Raw genomic sequence first — 23,247 nt, 5'->3', positions numbered from 1 at the left:
CTTCGCCATGTCGCTTTGCGCCGGACCGGAGTGTGGTATGTGCCGACCGATGCTCCTCCTCCTTAGACCTCCGTCGTTTTGCTCATCTGCTAGCGAATCCGCTGCGCCTTTCAATATTTGCTGTTTTATTCTCCAAAGAATTCCTCAACCTCAGTTCGCGAAGATTCTCAGCTTCTGGTCTACACCTCCCGTGGCGATGATGCACCGAATCTGCACCTCAGGGGCAGCCCTCTCGATACCATTCCGCTTTGTTGGGGTCCCAACTTCTCCATTCTCCGGCTCAACGGGACCGCTACTCTTGACAATACCGGGTGCCCATCTTAAGCAAGTGATGAACCGCTCATGGACGTCCGCAAGCACCTTGACACATTTGCCATCTTGGCTAAGATCCCAGCACCTCAACGTCTTGTCGTCTGACACCGAAAGGAGATACTTGCCACTGGGGTGAAATAGGATTGACCGCACCCAGTTGTCGTGGCCAATTAACGTTAGGAGACACGTTCCGCGAGCGTCCCAAATTCGTATCGTCTTATCTCGAGACCCCGAGGCTATGAATTCTGCCGTGCTGCTCGCAGGTGGAGGCTTCTTCATTCCGGCCAGCGGGGCCAAGTATTTGTATGTCGAGGGCGGAGCAATTGTGCAGCATTCGTTGACGTGCTCATGGCCGAACATGATCTGTTTGGCCTCCGGCTCTGGGATGGAGACGTCCCAGAGTCGAACAGACATGTCATCACCGGTAGAGACAAGATAGCGCCCATCAACAGATGGACACACATCTCGGACCCAGCCAGCATGGCCATTGATTGTCTTCACGCAGTACCCAGTGGTAACATCCCATATCCTGAGTGTCTTGTCTCGACTCGCGCTAACGAGCAAGGTTCCGGAAGACGGTGCGCCCGCAGCGCCCGAAGGAATGAAGCGAATAGCGCTGACGCTATGGTCGTGGCCTGGCAGAGTCCGGATGTTCTTGTAATCGTCGGCTGGATCCCACAGCTTGATGGTCAGATCTGAGCTGCAGGACGCCAGTAGATAACCGCCGCGGGGACCACCGTAGTCAACGTCCAGCACAGCCCTTGTATGGCCCTTGATCGTCCTTTCCAGCTCTCCCAATTCCCAGTCCCAGATTTTGATTGTGTAGTCGTCGGACCCAGAGGCGATCGAGGAGAAGATGGGATGGAATGCGACGCAGTTGATGGTCTCTCGGTGAGATTCCAGGACATGGCGGGGAGGGGCCTTGGGTAGCCAGGATGCGGGGTCGTTTCGTTTTGAGAGGGAGCTGGGCGTCGCGCTGTCGAGTTCGGTTTGCAAGGACTCGTTCCGGCTTTCGAGATCCATGATCTGTGGAGATTGTTAGATGTCGGTGTGCGAGAGCGGTGCGGGAGTGGTGTGGGAGCGGGGCAAGCGGAAACGACGAAGCGAAGCTGTCGCGAAACCCGCCAACGTGCCTTTTTCTGTAGCCGCACAATGCTCGTCCATTTCTTCTCTAGCAATGTCTCGTATTTCTTCGCGGTGGCTGCGTCGAAGACGTCCTCGCCGAGGTTGATCTCAGCCCGGAGTGCGGCGGCGGCATTGGGGAGGTTGTTGGCCAAGAGATATGCGATGATGGATTTGTGACTGCGGGCAGCATGTTAACATCTCTCCCTGGCATACGAAATCTTGCCCTCCAAGAGGGCCTGTACGCACAGCTCTTCCGCCTGCCTGGGTGACAGCATAGGCGCCATTGTTGCGACCGTTGGCGATTCGGCACCACACAAGCCGGTACTGGGTGTTCGCCAGACCGACCTTGCAGCGCCCTCCGCTTTTGAGATTCTCTGTCGTAAGGGTGGGGAGATCGGGTGGGATCGCAGGCAGGTGACAGGTCAGTACATGGTCGTAGCCTACATCCAGCTGGATCTTCGCTTTAGCAAGTCGGACGGTCGGGATAGAGAGCAACAAGGTGACGGTTGGGCTTCGCTGTCAAGCACCAGTAGCTCTTGTCGCAGCGCGCGTCAGAAGTGGGCTCGGGGCCGGCGGAATGTTTTCCCTTAGTGGGATGTAGCTTGGTTGAATTTATCAACATTCCATGCACCACGACAAGTAACAACGCATGGTTTGCATAACACGCCTTCGTTGGGGCAGGCACTGGAACAAGAAACGGAGGCATCAATTGTTGGATTTCAGTACGGTCAATGTTTTGTGGCATTTTTCTTTTGTATTTTTTGGTCCGCAAACACTCACGCATGAATGGCCCAAGACACTCGTGACACAAACCGGCTGGCCACAGCATGAAGGAGCTTACGGCAAACTGCTTGGGGTCAAATCACAATTGCAGATACCGGGTGCATGAGCCCATGTCGAATGGGTTGGGGTGCGCTACAAACGGTGGTCGGTGGAAACCACAAGTAGCCACCTTTGTCTTTCAACTTGCGGTCTGGGGGAGAGACAGGAAAGGGGATAGCGGCAAAACATGGCTTCGCTGCTGCGTTCCTGTTGGGTAAGGCCAAGGTTTATCTACGAAAGGAGGCAGATACAGAACATCCAGACCGCATTCTGTGCTTGACACTTAGGTAATGGATGGCTATCTTCCAGATAGACAGTGCCTTATGGAACTGGGGGAGCTAGCACTCGGTTTGTGGATCTGGGACTGGTATGAATCTCGCAAGACGGCCGGGCCCGCCTCGCTCTACAGCTAACTCCTGGAATCATGACTCCTCTGGCCACAGTGTAAGTCGTTGAAAAGGCCACTCAACGCACCCAACAGCCTCATGTGGATTTTGCATCACCGTTTATGACGAGTCTTTATCCACCAATGCAACCAATGCAGGGCGAATATCAGGGGTTCGGTTGGAGTCGCGGCCAATAGCAGCCCGCATCGCCGCCGCCTTGGGGCAATTGGAGAGCTCCATCGGCGTTCCCCGCCCCACGGCGGCTCCCGCATGTCACCCGGACATCTTTGGGCTTTGGCTTCAGTTCCCCTCAGCAGAGTCACTGGACCTTGTCTCAACTTCCTCCCTTCTCTCTCTCTTCCTTTCACTGCTCTCTCACAATATTTCCCCGGCTTAAACTTCAGAACCAAACCTTCAAGTCCCGTTCCCCTCTCCATCTACCGCCTAGCTGTGCTCCAAAACAAGTGCCATCATGACGACCCGTTATCGTGTCGAGTGTAAGCTGCCCTGCTGCCTCCCGAGCGCTAACATCTTTCTCTGCCAAAATGACTGACTCACAATGACCTCCAGATGCCCTCAAGACGCACCGTCGGGACCAATTTATCGGTAGGATGCCTTCCTCCCGCCATTCTGTCGATCGATCTCGCATCCCGGGCGCTCATCATGGCCTCTCTCCCTTGCCCCACTCCGTTATCAGCACTTCAACCTCACCTTCAGCTATCGCCCTCGTGACCACCACAGAATCGCTCCGCTGACATTGAAATGCAGAATGGGTCAAGGGTCTCTTGGCCGTACCTTTCGTCCTCTACTCCCAACCAACTGGTGTCTTTGGAGATGGACCCAGCGTCACCCAGATGGCCGAGGAGGCTCACCGCCGCTATGCCGAGATTATGCGTGATGTCGAGCTCATGATTGACGACCACAGTACGTGAACCTCCGGAACATGTTTTCACCCAGCAATTGACTAATTTATCTCTGCCTAGTCGCTCGCCAGAGCGGTGACAACAACTTGCCCTCTAAGCTGAGGATGCTGGTGCCTACCGCAGGCCCCTTCTTCACCAGACTCCCCCTCGAGGCCGCCTTCAAGTACCAGGACAGAAAACGATACATCTCGTCGAGGAGATTCGTTGCCCCGTCGTTTAACGATGTTCGACAAATTCTCAACTCGGCACAGACCATGGCCGTTACCAACGGAGCGCTGCAGCTAGCTACCTTTGATGGTGATGTGACGTTGTATGATGATGGAGAGAGTCTGCTCCCCACGAGCCCCGTTATCCCCCGCCTCCTTGGTAAGGCTTTCCGCATCCTTTCAAGAACGATACAAGCTAAGAACTCGTAGACCTCCTCCAAAAGAACATTAAAATTGGCATCGTCACAGCCGCCGGCTACACCACGGCTGACCGCTACTATGAGCGCCTCCACGGCCTGCTGGACGCCATCGCAGATTCCCCGGATCTGGACGCCATCCAGAAGCAAAACATTGTCATCATGGGCGGCGAGTCGAACTACCTGTTTGAGTTCTGTGCTTCGTCGCCTCACCGACTAGCGCCCGTCCCCCGCAACAACTGGTTGACACCGGAGATGGCGTCCTGGTCTGAGCAGGACATCGAGAATCTGCTCGACGTAGCCGAGTCCGCCCTTCGTGACTGCATCAAAACCATGAACCTCCCTGCCCTGATCGTTCGCAAGGACCGCGCCGTTGGCATTATCCCGAAGTCACCCGATGTGCGCATCGCCCGCGAGAGCCTCGAGGAGACTGTCCTCGTGGCCCAACGCATCTTGGAGCTGAGCCACCTAGGCTCCTCCCACGACCGCCCCGCCAGCAGGTCACCGCCTTCTGTACCGACCCGCTGCGTGCCGTTCTGCGCCTTCAATGGTGGCCGCGATGTCTTCGTCGACATTGGTGATAAAAGCTGGGGCGTGACAGTCTGTCAGCAGTGGTTCGGCAGCAAGAGCGGCAACGGCACGATCCGCGGCGAGAACACTTTACACGTGGGCGACCAGTTCCTTAGTGCCGGATCCAACGACTTCAAGGCGCGCAGCGTGGGGACGACGGCGTGGATTGCGAGCCCTGCCGAGACGGTTGACCTGTTGGATGAGCTGGCGGACTTGATGCAAAAGAGACTTTCTTGATTCAGCTGAGAGCGAAGTCAAAACTTGACATGGATACGGCAAGGAAGCAATGGACTATACACCACTATACGCCATGAATGATGGGGTCGTCATGGTGAAGACCTCAATCAACAACGAAACGACGGGGCGAGGACAACGATTACAAGCAAGCAGGCACGAGGGACAAATTGGCAGAAATTATTACCGGCAACCCGGTCGAGAGATTCAGAATGAGCTATACCCATTGCGCACGAGGATGACTGGAAGGAGGGCATCGGTTGCATACAGCATTTAGGTTTCGTTGCTATACGCGGTCGAGCAAAAGCAACGCCATCTCTACGAGGGGAGACTTTCGTCAATGTAACTGTACGTTTCGCCCAGGTAGTTTATTTGAGCTATATCCAATTTTGTTTGCTTCAATCGTATAGGTTTGTAAGTACTTTAACATTATCTGCTGCCAAGGTTCGAAAACGAGGGTTATTCGAGTGTCATGATCCAACAGCCAAATGTGGTCCCCATTAACTGGAGTCTTCACTGAAATATATAAAAGCATCCCCTCTGAAGTCTTCTACATTAGTATATTTCCTAGTATTGATGAGATGCAATATCCAATAATAGCAAAGTCAAACAATATGAGTGCTTTGAGCACGCCTTTTTGGAGTGCATCGTGAGCTCCCGCTTCGTACTCGCTTCATGGAAGCGTTCCAAATCGCAGTTTCAGGCTCGAAGGTACAAAGTATGCTTATGACACAGGTGGTTAGGATTACACTCGTTGTAATGGTTTGCAAGACGTGTAGTTCACGATTGTCTTCCCCCTGATCTGCCAGCTGCAACAACTCTACTACACAGGGTTCATCAGTTCTCACAAATACTCATGTTATAGCAGCCTCGACATATAGATCGATCTGTTACGCGGATATTATGGGTATTATGGGTCTAGAGCACCAACTGTCCCATGAAGTCAGGCATCTGAGAAAGATCCGAAACCGTCTCGTGCAAAGATTTTGCGTCCCCCGTCTTCATACGGATCGTTCCGATCGATGAGATGTCACCCCCCACACCAAGGCTTGCGTAATCCTTTCACAGCATATGCACCTCAGCGTTGCATCAGAACCGATCAATCAATTTTCTGCGCCACCCGACGCCCATGATGTATGTAAGACGGGTACCTCGCTTTCGATGCACCTGGTGGCAACAGGCGGCGGTGGCTGTGGTGAACATGGCAAAAAAGTCTCGCTGGCTAGGGCTTGCATTCCTTGGTAGTAACCACGAACTGAAAACACACGACTCACACACGTGAATGTCAATCAATCGCGGCGTGGCGAAACAACGGGTGGCTGAGCCGTCTCAAAGCCCGAACACACTCGACACTTGACACCAAGAGGGAACGAGACAGAGCCTCCCCTCACAACTCCAAGATTCCAAGCGCTAACTAACCGCTGGACCCAAGCCACAAGGAGCGTTGTCGCCCCGCAGGAGCTGGAGGCTTGTCCATGATTCCATCGAGTTGGGTGTGTCGTCAGTCTGCATCTAGCGGGCCGCTCGGGAGTCTGGATTTGCCACGCTTGCGGGTTATCGCCAGCACTGAACGGGGAGCAGCACCGAAGCTGGACGGTCCAGCGCATGACGGAGCTTCAGAAGCGACCCTGTTGCAGCGTAGAGAGCATGGAGGAGGATGAATGACCCATCACGTCTCTGGGGCTTCTGAGGTTTCTGGGGTTTCTGGGGTGCTCTGATACAGACACACGAGACGAGGCGAGGCGAAAAGCTGAACCGACCGATCCACTAGACGGGGCTTGTGGATGAACCAACGGGGCGGACACGATGGAACATGGAATGAGCCCTGGGCTGGATAATAGGGCCTAATAAGCATAGGGCATGGGCATAAGCATAAGGGCCACTTTACAAGGACTGGGCCGAGGATTCCCTTAATCTCAGCCCTGTAATGCCCTCCACTTCATGGTGAGAAATTGAGCGGAAGCTCAGCTCCCCACTGCCTAGGCCCAGGTGGGAATCAAAATGGCCCTTCCACCGCATGTGGTCCGGGATCTTAGGCGGACATCTTTTCTGGGAAAGCTTCGCGAGTCCGTCGCTAAGATGGGTAAATGTATGGGTGTCATGGGTGTCATGACATTTATTGCCAGTTTATTTGCGCCGTCTGGGCTGCTCTGGGGGGTTTCAACGCAAGCTGCATATATGCGGGAATAATGCTGAAGGAATGTCGGCATTCATGGACCCTTTAGCCCTTTTGCCCTTTGGTGTCCCCGTTCGTCTCACCCGGTTGAATCGGCATCATGCTTGCCACTCTTTCCGGGGTGTAGCTGGCGCTGACGCTGACGCCGGGCGAGTGTGTGCTGCTGTGACGCTCCGGTTCGAGGCTCCGCAGTCGTGCTCCGTCACGTTGGCCGTCTCGGAACTTTAGATGCCGACCGCTTCGACGCCAACGCCCGGGGACCGACGCCAATGCAAGCCCTCTTTTGGCCTAAGCCCATCTGTCGCATCGTGTTGTGGATTAGTTTTGTGTGTTATGAGTGGGTTGCTGTGCTTTGCCAAGTTTCAGCAAACCGGTTCTGTGTGAGCCAAGAAGCTGAGCTGGGCGGGCAGCGAACCGAGAACGGAATGAATTATTGATGAATGAATCATACATCATACATTCACAATGACCGACTGACTGCCTGCCTGAATGTCTGCATGGCTGAATACGATGGCTGAACGAATGCCTGTTTGTCTTGTAACCTAACTCACCCTAGCCGCCCATCGAGGCGCAGCGTCAAGGCTGAGCCCGGACCGACCTGTGAATGAACGACAGCCAGCCGCCGAGCAGGGTTTGTTGTAGGGTTGTAGGGTTGTAGGGAATACGTTGCACCACTGATGAGCAGCTGGATGGCCCCCCAAGCAGCAGGGAATCGAGGGAAACCAGGATCAAGGCATGAGAGAGAGAGCGAGAAAGACCTGGAGGATTGTGGATCATGGGGACCAGCGCCAGCGGGACTAGTACCCAGTACTTACACAGCCATGACGCTGCCAAGCTGCGTACCTGCTCGTCGCTGTACTAATTACTCTAGGCCACTGTAAGCCACTGTAAGCCACCTAATTGATCCCATTCTACCATTGGCTCACGCCCGATGGGCTGCTGCGGGCTTGCACTCCCCCCGTAACTATATTATTACCCAACGTCCTCCATGCCCCTGTCCCGACTCCCACCTGGCCCATCTCCATGTTTCCCGCTCTCGTCAACCTTCTCCCGCCGCATCTAGACGCTGGATCTTGCATTTTTGGGGCATAGGGCATAGGGCATAGGGCATAGGGTATCTATTCTTATTCTTATTTTTATTCTTTCTCTTGCATTCTTTGTTCCTCTGGTCTTTGTTTTCTTCGGCTTCTTCAACAAGGGGGTGGATATATCTTGGGTCTAGACCACGCCATCATAGACAACGACGACGAACCGAAACATTTTCCCTTCCCGAGACAAGACAATCCCGTCGTCACCTCTTCTCGACGAGTCGACAGCAAAACCACACCGAATCACACGATGCGCTCTCTCCCGCTCCTCTCCCTCGCCGCCACCTGCGTCTCGGCCGGCACCCTCGCCGTCGACTTCTCCAAGCACAAGCTCGACCTCCCCCTCACCATCACCAAGCGCGACAACACGCTGAACCTCGACGCCATCAACAACATCACCGGCGGAGGCTACTATGCCGAGTTCGACATCGGCACCCCCGGCCAGAAGATTGGCTTCCTGCTCGACACGGGCAGCAGCGACACCTGGGTCAACTCTGTCGACACGGATCTGTGCAACAGCATCTCGCTGCAGGCCACGAATGGCTTCTGCATGACCACTTGTAAGTTGAATTGGGACTGGGCGCATTGCCCCATGTGTCGGGGGGCTTCACAGTGAGTCTATGCGACGTTGATGCTAATACCCGCCTGCAGTCAACCCTAAAGATAGCGACACCTACAAGCTCGTCGACGCCGGCGGCTTCGACATCACCTACCTCGACACGCGCCGAATCCGCGGTGACTACTTCAATGACACCGTCACCATCGGCGGCAAGGCCGTCAAGAACCAGCAGCTCGGCCTCGCCACCAAGTCAGTGCGCCCCACGGGTATCATGGGCTTGGGCTTTGCTGCCAACGTCGCCGCCAACGTCGAGTACCCCACCATTCTCGACAACATGGTGTCTCAAGGCTACATCGACACAAACGCCTTTAGCTTGTACCTGGTACGTCTCCCTGTGTAGCGTCTGACTGCTTGCCATGTGCTCTCAATTTCCCACATTTGCACGGTTGACTGTCGTATCTTGTGCGAGAGAACTTCCACTGACCGATGTACTTGTAGAACGACCTCAGCGCAAGCTCCGGTACCGTCCTCTTCGGCGGCATCGACACCAAGAAGTTCGTCGGCGAGCTCACCACCCTTCCTCTCCAACCCGACTTCCAGTCCCTCGACACCAACGTCACCTCCTTCACCGTCAAGATGGACTCGTTCAAGGTCTCGGGCGCCAAGGATGCCAGCGTCGAGAGCTTCGAGGCCAAGGCCATCCTCGACTCGGGCTCCACCATTTGCCTCCTCCCGCAATCCCAGACCCAGGACCTCTGGAACGCCTTCGATATCCGCACCGTCCAGAGCATTAACGTCCCTTTTGTCGACTGCGCCTACGCCGGCTCCAAAGGTGACGGCATCTCCATCGACTTCACCTTCAGCGGCAAGACCATCAGCGTCCCCCTGAACGAGATGGTTGTCGACTCCTTCGCCGCCATCCAGGACCAGATCATGAGCGACCCCCAGCTCAGCCAGGTTTTCAGTGGCTGGGACAGCGCCTGCATGTTTGGCGTCGCCTCCGCGTCCGACTACGGTGTCGACAACTCCGACTTTGCCCTGCTCGGCGACACATTCCTGCGCTCCGCCTACGTCGTCTACGACCTCGTCAACAAGCAGATCGGCATCGCCGAGTCCAACACCAACACCAACGACAGTGACATTGTCGAGCTTAAGGCCGGAGACACCAACTTCCCCAACGTCACCGGCGTCGCTAGTAAGTCCACGGCTGACCCTACGAGCTCTGCGAGCTCGTCGAGCACCCGTCCCACCGTCACTGTTACGGCCCACCCTGACGATTCCGCAGGCAGCGGGAACGGAAACAACGACAGCGCCGCCGGCAACCTGGCCCCCGCCATGGTGGCCGCCCTCATGATGGTTGTCGGTGCCGTGGCCGTGATGCTATAATCGGGTGTGTACCGGCTTAAGCTCGATGCGCGCGTGTTTTCCCACGTCGGTGTACGTGGATTTGTGTATGTATATGACCATCCCGAGACGACGACGACAAGGAGATGCCGTCGCTGAAAACCTTTGTATATACGATACCCTCATCGGAAATAATTTCTCGTTTGACATAATCCCTCCGCCATATCGGCAATCGGGCACGTTGGATATATATGATGGATGTGCCACCTAAATTTAATTGTTACCTGCGAAACATTGTCTCAAGTTCTCTCCCTCTCAAGTCTTGCATGCTTCCTTGGTTCTCCTTCTATGAGTGTAACCCTTTCTATAAATGCCATCCGAGCCCCATGTAACATAAAAGTACAGGTAAAGATGAGCGCAACCAGCTGCTCACCTCTTAATCGACTAACCCGACAAACCACCTACCCCATCTTGCTGTACCGCTCTCTAGCTTTGTCTTGAACAGTATTCAAGTAGTCGGTATAGCTGTTCTTCGTCTTGCGCTCCGCGAGCTGCGCCGCATCTCCCAAGTTGCCGCCCTCGGCGCCCAGGCCGACACCCTCTTGGTAGGCATTCGTGGCGATGGCCTCGGTGCGACCGTCACCATTTGCGCCGAGACCAGCACCAGCGGACCACCCCATCTTGGCCAGCATGCCAGCTCCCTTGGACTGCGCTGGCTTCGCCGGCTGAGTGCTCTCTTCCTGCTTCGGGGGCTGTTTGGGCTTGTTCGTCTGCCCAGGTGTAGGCTTGGGCTTGGTGGGTTGGTTGTACACCTGCCGCCGTTCTTTGGCTCGATCTCGGTACTGCGAAGCAGTGGCTGCAGCCTCTGAGTTCTCCGGTGTCTGCTTCTGGAGTCTCTTGTCGCGAGCCGCCAGCCTAGGCAAGGCTGCCTTGACTTGCTCTTCGTTCTCAGTGGCATTTTTGTGGTTCCGCGACTTCTCGTGGATATTGACTTCGTCTACCGATTTGTATTTGCGCATGCAGATCAGACACATCAACCGGTCTCGGTCGACGTACGAGACTGTTGTGTTCGAGTCGGACTGTGCTTGCGACTTAGTGTCAGACCCAGCGGTTGGTTCGGGAGTCAAAGACTTTCTCGCGATGGTGTCTTGAGGGGCGCCCAACTTCGTGGCCCCAGAAAGCGATATCTTTATAGGGCCTTGAGGCTTAGCATCTGTTGCGGATCCGTTTCCTGAGAGTGATATTCGCACAGGTGCCCGGTCCTGGTCATCTCCGCCAGCATTCTGCGATCCACTGTCACTTGGACCACGGCCATCGCCTCGGAGCTCACCCCTCTTGCGTTGCCACATAGCCATCTGCCCAGCCATAGGCACGAGCTTCTTGGTTGCAGCTCCAGCAGGCGTTCCTTCAGCCTTCCGCTTCTTCGACTTTTTACCATCGCCAGTCTCATCAGTAGCTAATTTTGCGGCATCATCACCGCCGGGAGGGAGTGGTGTCACAATTTGTTGGCTGGGGTAGACGTGAAGATCCCGATATCGCACACGGAGGCTCGGGTTGAACAGGGGGTTGAAGGACATGCGTTCAATAGCGGGTGTCACCTCTCGCTCCTCCGGCACGAAAACACCCATGTGAATGGTAGAGACTGTGACTGGGCATGCCGCAACCATGAAGGATCGTGACTTTTGGAACTTGGCCACGGCAGCAGCAGCGTCCTCCAGAGTCCAAAACTCGACAAACCCATACTTGAAAGATTCGTCCGAGTTGGTGTCGCGCATTAAAAACACACGATGCAATGAGCCAGGTCGGGCGCCGTATCTCGATGTGTCGCCAGTGGGTGCGGTTGACTTGAGTTTTGGCGCTCCGTTGGAATTGTCCTTGACATTGTCTACTTTCTCCACCTCTAGGCGCTTGATGTCGTTTATAAACATGTCCTCGTTGACAAAGGGAGCCAGGGGGTAAACGACAAGAATCTGAGATGGCACGTTGGCAGCATCAGTCACGCCAGTAAGGTTTTGTTGCCAGTTTGGAACTTAGGCACCACGTCGTTAGCTAGGAATTGGTTGGTTGAGGAGAGGGACTCACCACCCTGAGGGCCACCACAAATCTTGCACTTGATCCTCGTCGAGTAGTTGGAGAAGTCGCACTGCAAACCGTCAGGGGAGTGATAGGTATGGGAGTCGCAGGTACTCACTGTCGGACAGATCCAGTTACTGCCACCGGCCGCTCGGGGGTCTACATCCTCTCGGCTCTCTCGGTTGCGGGCATAGTGTATGTATGCCTCAAACTTCCCGTCTGGCACGTCATCAGTGGAGTGCGCCAACTCAAGACAAAGCTTTGGATAATGCTCTTTCATGAAGATGACAGCGTGGTCGACTTCTTGAAACTGAACAAACGCCCGACAATGCCCTATCGTGTGTTAGACGTGCGTTAAGAGCCACTGGAGAATATCACTTACCTCTAGAAGAGGTGACTCGGACGTCAATGGACGGAAACTCGGCGGCGGCGGAGTGTCTTAGGAGGCTTTCGCGCAGCTGCAGGTTCTTCAATTAGTCATTGCGAACCATCAAAGCGGGCCGTACATCGAGCAGGTCGTGGCGACAGTGTTCGTGGTCCGAGGACAAGCTCCCTGAAGGGAGCGCAACGGCATAGAGGAGATGCGGGTGGACAACTGGCTCCAGGTCGATGACCAAAAGCTTCGTCATCGGTGTTGAAGCAATCGCTCAGATCAGCAGGGTACCAACCTCACTCGACGACACGTTGAATGGCAGGCCCTCGAGGATGACCGTATCGCTAGGCTTCCCAGCTTCCCGTGTCGGACTATGGGAGCCACTCCGGTTGTGGCGGCTGTCAGAACGCGATCGAGATTCTCTGTCATCACCGTCTCGATATCTTGAGCGTTCGCGCTGATAGCTCTCGTCACCATAGCGGTCGCGACCGTAATCACCCTCGCCTTGGTATCCCTCGTCGTACATGCCACCGTAGTCGTGCTCATCCTGGGCATAATGTCTCGAACCCCGCGAGGTGCCGCCCCTTTTCGAATATCTCTCGTCGCCTTGGTCACGGCGGCCGTCGTAGTCCCTCTCGTGGCGCATCTCGTCGCCCTGGTATCGCGAGTCTCTGCCCCTTGAGTCGTCGGGAAAGGCTTGGCGGGGCGGAGACCTAGATTGATCTCGACGTCCCGTGGGGAAGTTAGCCGTCAAGCTCAAATGATCCATGATGGTCCTTCTCGAGTATTCAGTGTCTTTCTGAGGCGCGGGCTGTGGCATTACCCTGCCGCGATCGGTAGGCGTCCTGTCGCTCTTGGAAGTTCTGGTCCTGGGGCCTCCGGTTGTAGTCCCTCCCGCGATCCGAGGATCGCGCACTGTATTCGTCGTGCATAACGGCGTCAGCTCGCACGATCTCGTAGAATGTGGCGATCGGTGATTCGTCGCTTGTCGCTCTATGTGATGTTTCGAAATGATGAGATGGGAGAATGGGGTTCGAGGTGGCATGTCGAGGACAAGAGACAAAGCAAGGCAGCTTGCGATCGGAGCTTAGTCATCCATCCACGTTCGTCATCGGCGCCCTGTGCATGAACCTTGCAAGGACCCAGCGCCATTTCGTGATACTGAACGGGATCTCAAGTTTCACTAAATTTACAAAGCGAGTACGGAAATAAATTCTGCCAAATTGTTCCCGATTCTCCGAAGTCGTAAGGACAGTCTTGACCGTAGTCAGAAACCGGGTTTAAAAGTCTAGTGTACGAAGTGTTGTATGTAAGTGGCTGGCCTCAAAACACCACAACCTAACTTCATTCGAATCACTGGGCTCTCGCTTCCTCTTAGAAAGCGCACCAAGACTGGAATCCAGATTGTCCCACGCACTTAAAATGGCTACATCTCATAAGCCCGAGAAGAGCACGGAGAAATGGGAAACGGCAGAGGACAGCTGCTATGTTGCCCTTACCCATGACTACCTCAACGTCCAAGACACCATGGACCGAGTCCGTGATCCTGGAGCCGGAGCCATCGTCATCTTCGCAGGTAGTTTATACAACTTGAGCGTTGTCCTCTCTTATCCTCCCGCTGACAGAGTCCGCCAGGCACCACGAGGGATTCCTTCGACGGCAAGCCCGTCAAAGAACTCCAGTACTCATCCTACCACCCCCGCGCGCTGCGGTCCATGCTCGCCATCGCCCAGACCATGCGCACCAAGCACGGCCTCAAGGGCATCGCCATGATCCACCGCCTGGGCACCGTGCCCATCGGCGAGGAGAGCATCCTGATCGCCGTGTCCTCGCCGCACCGCCAGGCGGCGTGGCGTGCGGGGGAGGAGGCGTTGGAGGAGTGCAAGGCCGGGGTCGAGGTGTGGAAGCGTGAGGAGTTTGAGGGCGAGGAGGGCGTGTGGAGGGCTAATCGTGATGGAGTTGCGGGACAGCGAGAAGAGGCGTGAAGTAGTGAGTGTGTGTTTGTTTGTGGCTTTGGTGTTGAAGGTGGAGAGCAAAGTAACATTGTTATGGAAATATATACACACAAAGAGAGATTCGCATCTTCTTGGACTTTTGAGAGTCTATCTCTAACTATCGACAAAGACCTGTAATTCACGCGACTGGCCATACATCTCCAGATGGCATGTCCCAGTCCAACTGTCCTCTCGTAGCGTTCTTCGCCACGGCGAGGCCGAGACTCTGTATCCTCTCGAGGGAATGCAGCGATCCCATCCTCCCTGCCTCAATACCCCGCATTCATTATCATTATCATGAGCAATTTTTTATTTATTTCTGGTAAACCGGCGGGGGTTCCTGCAGAAATTCGAACGGGCAACGCGGGGGATGCTTCCCGCCGCAGCATGTAGGGAACATCACTGCCACGCAAACGTCAGCTTCAGGCCTCACTGGGGTAGTCTGTCTAGTGTAGAACATACTTATGTGGCCATAGTAAGCCTCGGTAAATGTCACATCGGTGCCCAGTCCTTGGACCTCGACGTCCTCTGTAAACGCCGATGGGTACACGACGATACCGTACTCGGCGTGGAGAACCCGCCAGAACTCGAGCGGCAGTCTTGAAGGCTACAATCAGTCTCGTATCTTCGAGGCGTGGAGGTGACTGGGAAGAACTTACTTGTATTGGCCATGCTTGATACAGGCGTGCATGAATAGACAGACAGTCTCGAGGACCACACGGCCCTCGTTGACAGCGTTCTCGAGCTGGTCGCACTCGAGTTCGTAGACTCGTTTCAAGCGCTCCTGGGAGTAGTTCATGGCAATGGACCATCCCTTTGAGATCTTTTCTATATCCCTCTCGGGGAGCTCCGATAGAACCGACATTGTGGGATGCGTAGGATGTAAGAGACGCGCAGTATGAACGGGTATGAAGGCCAAAGATGCACCGATAAGTAGGGAGCAGATTGCAGTGCACGGCGCAGTGAACAATGACTGCAATAAAGTTGAGAGAATAACAAGAATGAGGGGAAAATCAACATCCCACCTCAGTCGAGGGCTCACTTGATTCAAGTATTCTGGTGCTCGCTGCGGCGCGGCGCGTGAGAGAGGCCATCAAGGTGCCTCCTAGCTCCCGGCTCCTCCACCCTTCAGTGATCCACGTCCCTGGCTGCAGCCGCGAGCTTGCCAATCACTATCACGTCATGGTCGCATTCTTTGGCAACCCGCATGCGGCTCTTGTCAGTGTGGAGCAGCTATTGCATCACGAGGGAACCTCTTTGGCCTGCATCCCACTACTCATGGCTCATCATGGCTCATCATGGCTCCTCCTCCTCTTACTCTGGCCCATTCGACCGTCCGGCCCCGCTTCCCAAAATAACATGATGTAAAACTCTCATCGGCATCCAGCCCATGAAGTCATGTAGTCGTGGTATAACAGAACAGATAAATAAGTAGTAGATGATTAGGTTGTATACACAGTCGTATGGCCCGGGCTTTCTCGCCCGTCCATGTATATAGTAGGTAGGTATATCATAGGTATCAGCAAAGCATATCGCTCATGGTATCTCGCTCCAGTCATCTCATACAAATACAAGCCTCGTCATCATAACGCCCCCCTATCCTTTTACAAAGCATAATTCTCCGTATGCAAGTAAATCTCCTCCAACTCATCGTCTCCCCAAATCTCCGCCTGCAGCTTGGCCACCGTGTTGGCAACGCCGACTCGCATCGCGGGCGGCCCGCACACATAGACCGCCGTGCGCCGGCCCAGAATGCCCCGTCCATCGGGTCCACCGGTCGCCCACTCCTTAAGCATGTAACCCAGGTCTGGTCGACCATACTCGACACTCCATCCGCCGTCGATCTGGTGCGGCACGGGGAAGGCGAAGCGCATCAGACTCTTTTGGAACTCGGTTGGTGTCTGGGGAAAGCCAAAATCGAAGCCCGATGGTGGGCCGAAAGTTGACGTCGGGCGAGGCTTGCCGCCTTCGGGGTCGGCCTGTCGTCGAAGGTGGGCAAGCTCCGGGGGGTTGACGGGGAAGTTCTCGCCGGTCGGGCTAGACTCAGCATGCGGCCTCCGCGGTGAGGGTGGTGCGTAATTGAAGTGAGGTTGGTTCTCCTTGTGCATGGACGGGAAGTGGAACTCTTGGTCCTGAGCATCCTCCATTGGCATCTTCTTGTCTTCCGGATAACCATGACCCTCAAGTCTCTTCAGCGACTCGTCGGTTGCTGAATACTGGTGGGATGGCGGAGGTCCAGAGGGCGGCGGAGGGAGATGGGGTTGGAGGTATTTTTGTTGCGGCAGGGCGGTAATGCGATCCTCATCTTCAGCGCGCAGCTCGCGTTCGCGGTCAGGATCGCCCTGGGCCTCTGCTTGGATGAGAGCAGAATTTCGCTTGGATGCAATGCCTGCCACAAAACCATCCAGCTTATCATGGAACGCGTGGGTCAGGGCTCGAGGGCCGTTGGGGCCATTGGGACCGTTGGGACCGTTCGGGTCACTAAATGGGCCTGTCATCTGCATTCCACGGTTCCTCACAGCTGAAGTAACGAAGAACTTGCAGGTGACACTCTCCGGCGGAGCAGCTTCTCGGCAAATTCGCAATTCCTCACGGAACCAATCCATAGCCTCTAGTCGCTTCAAGGCCCAAACGACAACTACCTTCTTGGTAATTGCCTTGCCGTCTCTCATCCTCTTGATAAGATCCAGAAGTTGGGACACCAGTGCAGTGACGCCGCTGCCTCCTGCAATTAGGATGCAGGTGTCGAAAGCGGCGAGATCACGTCGCATACCACCATATGGGCCGTCCAGGAACGCACGATAGGTGTGGAACGGTCCCTTCTCAATAGCGGTATCCAAGACCTTGCGCGTAAACCCACCATAGGGTCTGAACACAAGGGTGCAGTCCCGGTACTGCTCGCCATAGTCGGACGGGAAGTCGTCGCTGCAGAGCGACGAGATCGTAAAGGGGTGGTTCTCAAAAACAGAGATGCCTGGCATACGCAGGCAGACGTACTGTCCAGGCTTCCATCGCATCTGAGTCGGGATAGTAATTTTAATAGCATTCTCTGCCATCAAAGTAATGGCGGCCTCGTCGCCAACCATGAATGATAGGCGCCATGGTCTCACCCAGTTGAGCTTGAACAGTCTCATCATGTAGCAGAAGACCCAGATGGCCACAGTGGTCCAGAGATAGCTCCAAGACATGAGAAAGTTCTTGGTGTGCCAAAAAAGGAGTCCAACGTACACCATAGAGACGGGAATATGCAACCAAACGAAAGCTTCATATGCAATTCTCCTGATGAATGGTAGGGAGGCGACACAGAGCCACACCAGAGGGACCAGGCAGGCAATTCCAGTGCCATAGATGACACCACTGCCACCAGGAAAGAGGCGCTGGTAAATCTCCATGCCACCGTCATCCCAAACCGGCTGGATGTAAAATGGGATGGTGTGGACGAGGGAGAGGAACAGGCAGAGATAAGCTGCCCATCGGTGGAAGACGTTGAGTCGCTCAGGGCCAATGCCGATCAGCATGCTCAGCACGTTGGCCTTCATGCTAGTTGCGACAATCCACGGCGTCAGGGCGACGGCAATCATTCCGGATCTGATAGCCAGAGGTGGGGAACCATACTGGATGCTCTGCCAGTAAAGGGGCTGCTGGAGGAAGCAGTAAAGGGTGACAAAGGCGAGCGCAATGAAGACGCAGGTGAGAACTGCCAACGAGGAGAAGGTGAATCGGTGTTTACCCCAGATAAAATCCGGGATAGGACGGTAAAAGATCCATCGAAATAGGGCCAGGGTATCGTTGACGATGTTAACAGACGAAAAGTGCGCCTTGGGCCGGAAGTTCTTCCCATTTAGCATTTCGGGCTCGGGGAAGAACTGCTGGCCAGTTTGGGCAGTGTGGCCGGTCTGCCCGGTTGGAAGGGCAGACATGCCATATTCCTGCTCGAGGGCGTAGGCGTTTCGGTAGTGCTCCTCAACTTCTTGCTTGTAAATGGCCTGTCGAATCTTGTCTTGCCAGAAATGCCATATTCGCACGGCAATAACGGTGCCCATGAGAGCAAGCGCAAAGTACGACCATCCGCGGGCATACTTTCCGGATTTCTCCCAGGGATCGACTGTGTGCGCCTGGACCAGACCGGCGGGACTCGTGGGAGTTAGAGGAATACTGATGCGCTTGACGAGATCGTTGAAAGTCCTAGAGGCCTCAGAGACGGCACCTTGGAAGGCGGGTTGCAGACGAGAAGCCATTTCGACCAGCGATTGAGCTTCCGCACGGGGGGTTTAGAGAGTCGGCGGCGAAGCGCGGGGACGGCCCCGTTCAGTTCGACATGAATGAGGGATCGTATAAGTTTGCCGAGTTCGCGTATCAATTCTACTGTGTGGGGGCGGAAGGCGAAGGGTCGACAAGTTTAAAAAGACTCTTGTCAACTTTGCACGGCGATGGGGTAGAGATTGCGATGTGACGTAAGACAGCGAGGGACAAGCTGACGTGATCCAGGTGAAACCGAGGAATACCAGATTCCGCGATTAATGGGATAGCGCTTTGTTTATTCGGTATTAAACAAACCCAGGGTCGTGAACGAGGGAAAGGGTCTTGAGCGGAGGCGATGGGAATGGGGGCGGGAAACGATGATGGGGCGAGGAAGAGGTTAAAAGCAAGGTCACGGTGGGGTCATGGACGGGCAATGCGGCCGGATATATGACCTTGGACGATCAGATGCTGGCCCTTGAACGGAGCTAGCAATACACAAGGGTTCAATGGCGGGCGGCAGAAGCGAAGAAAGGGCGTCTAGCAGTTGTGATGGCGGCGACTGGCGCGAGGGTTTGGGGGCATATGGTGGAGAGGTGATATGCGAGATTGCCATGTGGACGAGGCCAGTGGAAGACGACTGTGCATGCGGCCGGACAATCACAGCAGGGGATAGCTTGAATGGAATGGGGCGCGATGGGCAGCTCCCCAGGGCCAGCGGCAGACGGAGCGTTGATATTGGCTGGACCTGAAGATGCGGTCTCTCCCCGCCTGTCGAGGGTGGACCGTCACACCAGCGGCCAGCCGGGAGTTGGGCGTGGTGGTGTGGGAAAAAATGGACTCGGCGGCGCTGGTTTCGGTGGGTGACATGCAGCATCAGTTAGCTCGCGCCAGACAAAGCCAGAACCTCGCACAGATGAGAGAGACAAAGAGACGGGCCGTGGCCGTTGCCGGCAGAGAGCTGGGGTGCCCGGGAGAGGTGGACTCTGGGGGCTGGGGGCCGAGCGGAGGAGGCGGGATCGACGGCGATGCTGACTGGGGTGGGAGGCTTATGTTGGTTCTGGTGTTGAAGAGGGAAGAGGCGGATTCACCACGAACGACGGAACAACATGGTGAAATCACCGACAGCAACAAAAGACTTTGATGCTTGAGTCGTCAACGGCACCCCTGGCGATCGATAGTTGCTTGGTTTGCCTTGGCTTGACTTGGCTCGACTTGGCTCGAACTGGCTCGAATTGGTTCTCGAGGACATGCCGGGCGTCCAAAAGTGACGACGACGACAGCGGCATGTTGACTCGAGCCCGCTCTGGGCCGCCGTTGGCTCGAGCAAAAGCCACGAGTGCAGATGAGTGCAGATGAGCGTCTGAGACGGCCGTGGGATTGGCCGCATGGTGCAGCAACCTGTCGACGGTGGGCCACACGAACACAAGGTTCCTGGCATGGCGGGCGATGGCGCCCATGCATGGCCCCACTCTTCTCCTCTCTTCGACGGATATCCCAGAATTCCTGACGGGTGATTGCTTTTTGGGGGCCGCCCGCTGGTGGCTTGTCTCTCGGGTGGTGGATCCGGTGAAGGGTCCGGGGCGTCGAGTGTGTGTGTCGCGGTGAGAAATGCTTGGCCGGCTGGTGTCCGGGACGGAGCATGTGCGGTGGAGCTGCGAGATGCTGTGATGGAATCTGGCGCTGTGATTCGTCCCGAGGCGCCGTGACAACCTTAGCCCAGGCCCTGCGGCGGGCGGCAACAGGGGCTCTGTGATTGGCCTCAAGCAGCTCGAGAATCTATCGCCTGCACCAGTTTGCACCGCTTCTTCGACGACCAATGTGCCTCGTGGGCGCTCTCTCCTCCCTCTTCAGCAAATGCTTATTACTGTGTGGTATGGCCACTGTGCCTGAAAGCGGTTGGTCTTAGCCGAGCGGTGGGCCACGGCGCCTCTTTCGGTGTGCGCCAGTCTGTTGATGCCGAATCTCATCGTTCGACGGCCATGGGAGGACATGCCATTTGTGTGATTCCTGTGGTTTGTCACCGTCCGCGTCTGCATCTGCGTCTCCTATGTACGCCTGCGCCCATGCTTGCGCTGCCCTTGTTAGTGACTTATGACGATGACGGTGGCTGCTGTACGGAGCCTGTGTGTCTCTCCCCGTCTCCAACTCGCAGCGTCACCAGTAATAGCCACCTACCTAAGCTGTCAGGACCTTGGTCTACCTTACACATCCGCCTTAGACATCATTATTTCGGGCGCCGGTTCCTGCTGCATCCCGCTCACCACATGCCCTCTCCGGCATCCGGCGCTACTTGCACTCTGCGCCCTGGTCCGAAGCTGGATGTGGCGGCTTTGTACTCTGTACGGCGTAGAACGACCAGGGTTCTCAGAGACAGAGGCCAGAAGGGGACCGGGAAGAGACCCAAGCTCCCAACGTTGTCGGTCTCTCCCGCGCGGCCGCGCCTCCCGAATTTGCTCTGGTGTTGGTGATGATCTGCGTCCTTGTTAAACTGTCATTGTTCAAGGCAACGCAACGTTGATGGGGACGGGCCAAGGCGGCCGCCAGGCCACCGCATCGCATGCAGACTGTGGGCGTTTGTGCCGCGCCATGGGTTTGCACAAAGCTTGCTCACTGCAGCACAATGTATGCACTCTGGCTCAATTCGTCCACGGGAGTTGAGCCTTTCCCGCCTGTCCCCCGCTTCCAACCAACGACATCGCGGCGTCCGTCTTCATCACATTGCATATTTGAATGTGCAGCCGTGATAAATCCACCAACTTGGGGTCCCAGAAGTCCTACCGCACTCTGGAGCTCAACGGCATCTGCACTGCAGGCATGCGCGTATCGCTGCCAAACCTGCCCACATGAAATGATGCGTGTCATTGACTAACATGATGCCAAACAACTCCTCGTGAGCCCGTGAGCCGTGGGCTCTCAGATGGCCCGATGACGAATGATCGGGATGCACGCAATATACAAGCCCTGCAACATGTCCAAATACAGAGTGCTTTGTTGGCTCTGCTCAGTAAACGGTAGGGATCTCATGTGAGGCCAACCACCGCCCGTCATCATCCTGGACACTCTCAGTGCCGGTCCACCCTTGTACATCCCCGAGTTTCTTGCACCAACAAGGTGGCAGGGAAGGCCTCCTCCATCCGTCACAAGGCAACATCAACGGCCGGCTCACGCCATTTTCCCGTTCCGATGGTACTTTTTTCCTTCCGAGGGCCAGATCTGAGAAGATCATCAGGTGAGGGCGTCAATGGACATCTCGTTTACGGGCGTCTATGAAGTCTGGACCGATCCTTGAACGACCCTTGAACCGCGGCTAGATTGGAGATGCGAAAGTTAGCCAGCGCTTCGGTGGCGTCCAGCTGCCAGTCTCACTTATCAGCCTCGTGCCCCGCAATGTCACCATTGGTTAGTTAGATTCATGCGCCCACCAATGGTAATTGTCAAGCCCCGCAAGGCTATGGCGCTCTACAACTTTTATCCAAACCAAAACTTGAGGCTGTCAGGTTCAGCTGCATCAAAGCGTCACTCTCCCCCCAGTACCCGAAAACACAGAGAAAAGCAAGCTCTTGCCAAATACTGCCAGAATGGCCCCCGCCGCGGGTCTCACCCGCGCAACCTTTGCCAAACTCTCCCCCCATCCCTACCTCCTCGCAAACCTCGAGCCCTCCTCCGACGATGTGCCTCCCGCCCGCAGCAACGGCCGGGCTCCGAACGAAGTCAGACCTCCCACAGTCAACTCCTCCAGCCTCTCACATGCCCATGGCAGTGCCGTAGTGCGAATGGGCGACACCACTGTCATCTGTGGTGTCCGTGGCGAAACCATTCTGACCTCCAACATCCCGAGCTACCGTGCTTCCAACACAGAGACGGAGCTGAGAGAATACGATCTCCTGGTGCCCAACATCGAACTCGCCACTGGCTGTGCTCCCCAATTCCTTCCAGGCGGCCCGCCCACAACGCTGGCCCAGACTCTCAGCACGAGAATATACTCCCTCCTCCACAGCTCAAAGGTCATCAACCCCGACAACCTGCGGATATGGCATACGGGTGCCGCCGAGGACATGACGGCTGATGAGGATCGCATGGAGGACGATGCGCCGGATGCGGTCGAGGGAGACAAGGTGGTGGCAGCATACTGGGTGCTCTACATCGACATTTTCTTCATCTCCTTTGACGGCAATCCCTTCGACGCCGCTTGGGCCGCCACCATGGCCGCCCTACGAGACACAAAGCTTCCACGAGCTTGGTACGATGCAGACAGGGAGATGATCATTTCCTCTCGAAAAGAATCCATCCCTCTCACCATCACCAACATTCCCATCGCTTGCACAGCCGTCGTCTTCACCGGCAAAGAGACGGACCGGCCCGCCACGGACGGCAAGTATTGGATGCTGGTCGACCCAGACCGACTCGAGGAGTCGCTGTGCGACGAGAGCGTGACGATTGTGGTCGACTGCAAGGATGGAGACACGAGAATTCTGTCCATCTCGAAGCACGGTGGGACAGTCCTGACGCCCGGGCTTCTGACGTCGAAGCAGTTTCTGAGCTGGGCGGGCAAGCGATGGGAGGACTTTAATTTGGCGATGGTTCAGCCGTAGATGAATGATACCCTTCATGACCAAGACGAAA

At 55.7% G+C, this 23,247-nt stretch overlaps 7 protein-coding genes across 7 annotated transcripts; 4 read left to right on the top strand and 3 right to left on the bottom strand.

Moving 5' to 3' along the window:
- Positions 1-150: 150 nt before the first annotated feature.
- BGZ61DRAFT_360337 (nuclear distribution protein PAC1) lies at positions 151-1,721 on the bottom strand (the record flags this gene model as incomplete). Its single annotated transcript, XM_046241167.1, has 3 exons — positions 151-1,338; positions 1,434-1,614; positions 1,684-1,721. The coding sequence occupies 3 exons, from the start codon at positions 1,719-1,721 to the stop codon at positions 151-153; spliced, it is 1,407 nt and encodes a 468-aa protein (XP_046100482.1).
- Positions 1,722-3,418: 1,697 nt separating this feature from the next.
- Positions 3,419-4,778, top strand: BGZ61DRAFT_360270 (IMP-specific 5-nucleotidase; the record flags this gene model as incomplete). The annotated part of the gene is made up of 3 exons (XM_046241163.1): positions 3,419-3,569; positions 3,629-3,934; positions 3,985-4,778. Coding segments are annotated over 3 exons (1,251 nt in total), but the record flags the coding sequence as incomplete, so codon positions are not given.
- Positions 4,779-7,886: 3,108 nt separating this feature from the next.
- On the top strand, positions 7,887-10,227 carry BGZ61DRAFT_457751 (aspartic peptidase domain-containing protein). Its single transcript, XM_046246682.1, has 4 exons — positions 7,887-8,599; positions 8,691-8,980; positions 9,097-9,793; positions 9,884-10,227. Exons 1-4 carry the CDS (start codon positions 8,290-8,292, stop codon positions 9,982-9,984), a joined length of 1,398 nt encoding a protein of 465 aa, XP_046100480.1. The 5' UTR covers positions 7,887-8,289; the 3' UTR covers positions 9,985-10,227.
- Positions 10,228-13,423, bottom strand: BGZ61DRAFT_457748 (uncharacterized protein). The gene is made up of 5 exons (XM_046246681.1): positions 12,684-13,423; positions 12,398-12,473; positions 12,134-12,348; positions 12,025-12,085; positions 10,228-11,971 (listed from the first exon to the last, which is right to left on the bottom strand). Exons 1-5 carry the CDS (start codon positions 13,206-13,208, stop codon positions 10,404-10,406), a joined length of 2,445 nt encoding a protein of 814 aa, XP_046100479.1. The 5' UTR covers positions 13,209-13,423; the 3' UTR covers positions 10,228-10,403.
- A 650-nt stretch (positions 13,424-14,073) lies between these two features.
- BGZ61DRAFT_496835 (ferric reductase like transmembrane component-domain-containing protein) lies at positions 14,074-18,620 on the bottom strand (the record flags this gene model as incomplete). Its single annotated transcript, XM_046251064.1, has 5 exons — positions 14,074-14,399; positions 14,845-14,981; positions 15,042-15,229; position 15,701; positions 15,991-18,620. 5 exons carry the CDS (start codon positions 18,618-18,620, stop codon positions 14,074-14,076), a joined length of 3,282 nt encoding a protein of 1,093 aa, XP_046100478.1.
- Positions 18,621-20,494: 1,874 nt separating this feature from the next.
- BGZ61DRAFT_75805 (uncharacterized protein) lies at positions 20,495-21,162 on the top strand. Its single transcript, XM_046257056.1, has one exon. It carries the CDS (start codon positions 20,604-20,606, stop codon positions 21,090-21,092), a length of 489 nt encoding a protein of 162 aa, XP_046100477.1. The 5' UTR covers positions 20,495-20,603; the 3' UTR covers positions 21,093-21,162.
- Positions 21,163-22,202: 1,040 nt separating this feature from the next.
- Positions 22,203-23,216, top strand: BGZ61DRAFT_360261 (ribosomal protein S5 domain 2-type protein; the record flags this gene model as incomplete). Its single annotated transcript, XM_046241159.1, has 1 exon — positions 22,203-23,216. The coding sequence occupies one exon, from the start codon at positions 22,203-22,205 to the stop codon at positions 23,214-23,216; it is 1,014 nt and encodes a 337-aa protein (XP_046100476.1).
- Positions 23,217-23,247: the final 31 nt, after the last annotated feature.

Source organism: Ilyonectria robusta, assembly GCF_021365365.1.
Source record: "Ilyonectria robusta strain PMI_751 chromosome Unknown BGZ61scaffold_19, whole genome shotgun sequence".
In the NCBI taxonomy this organism is placed as follows: Eukaryota; Fungi; Ascomycota; class Sordariomycetes; order Hypocreales; family Nectriaceae; genus Ilyonectria; species Ilyonectria robusta.
This window is presented reverse-complemented; position numbering and strand designations above follow the sequence as displayed.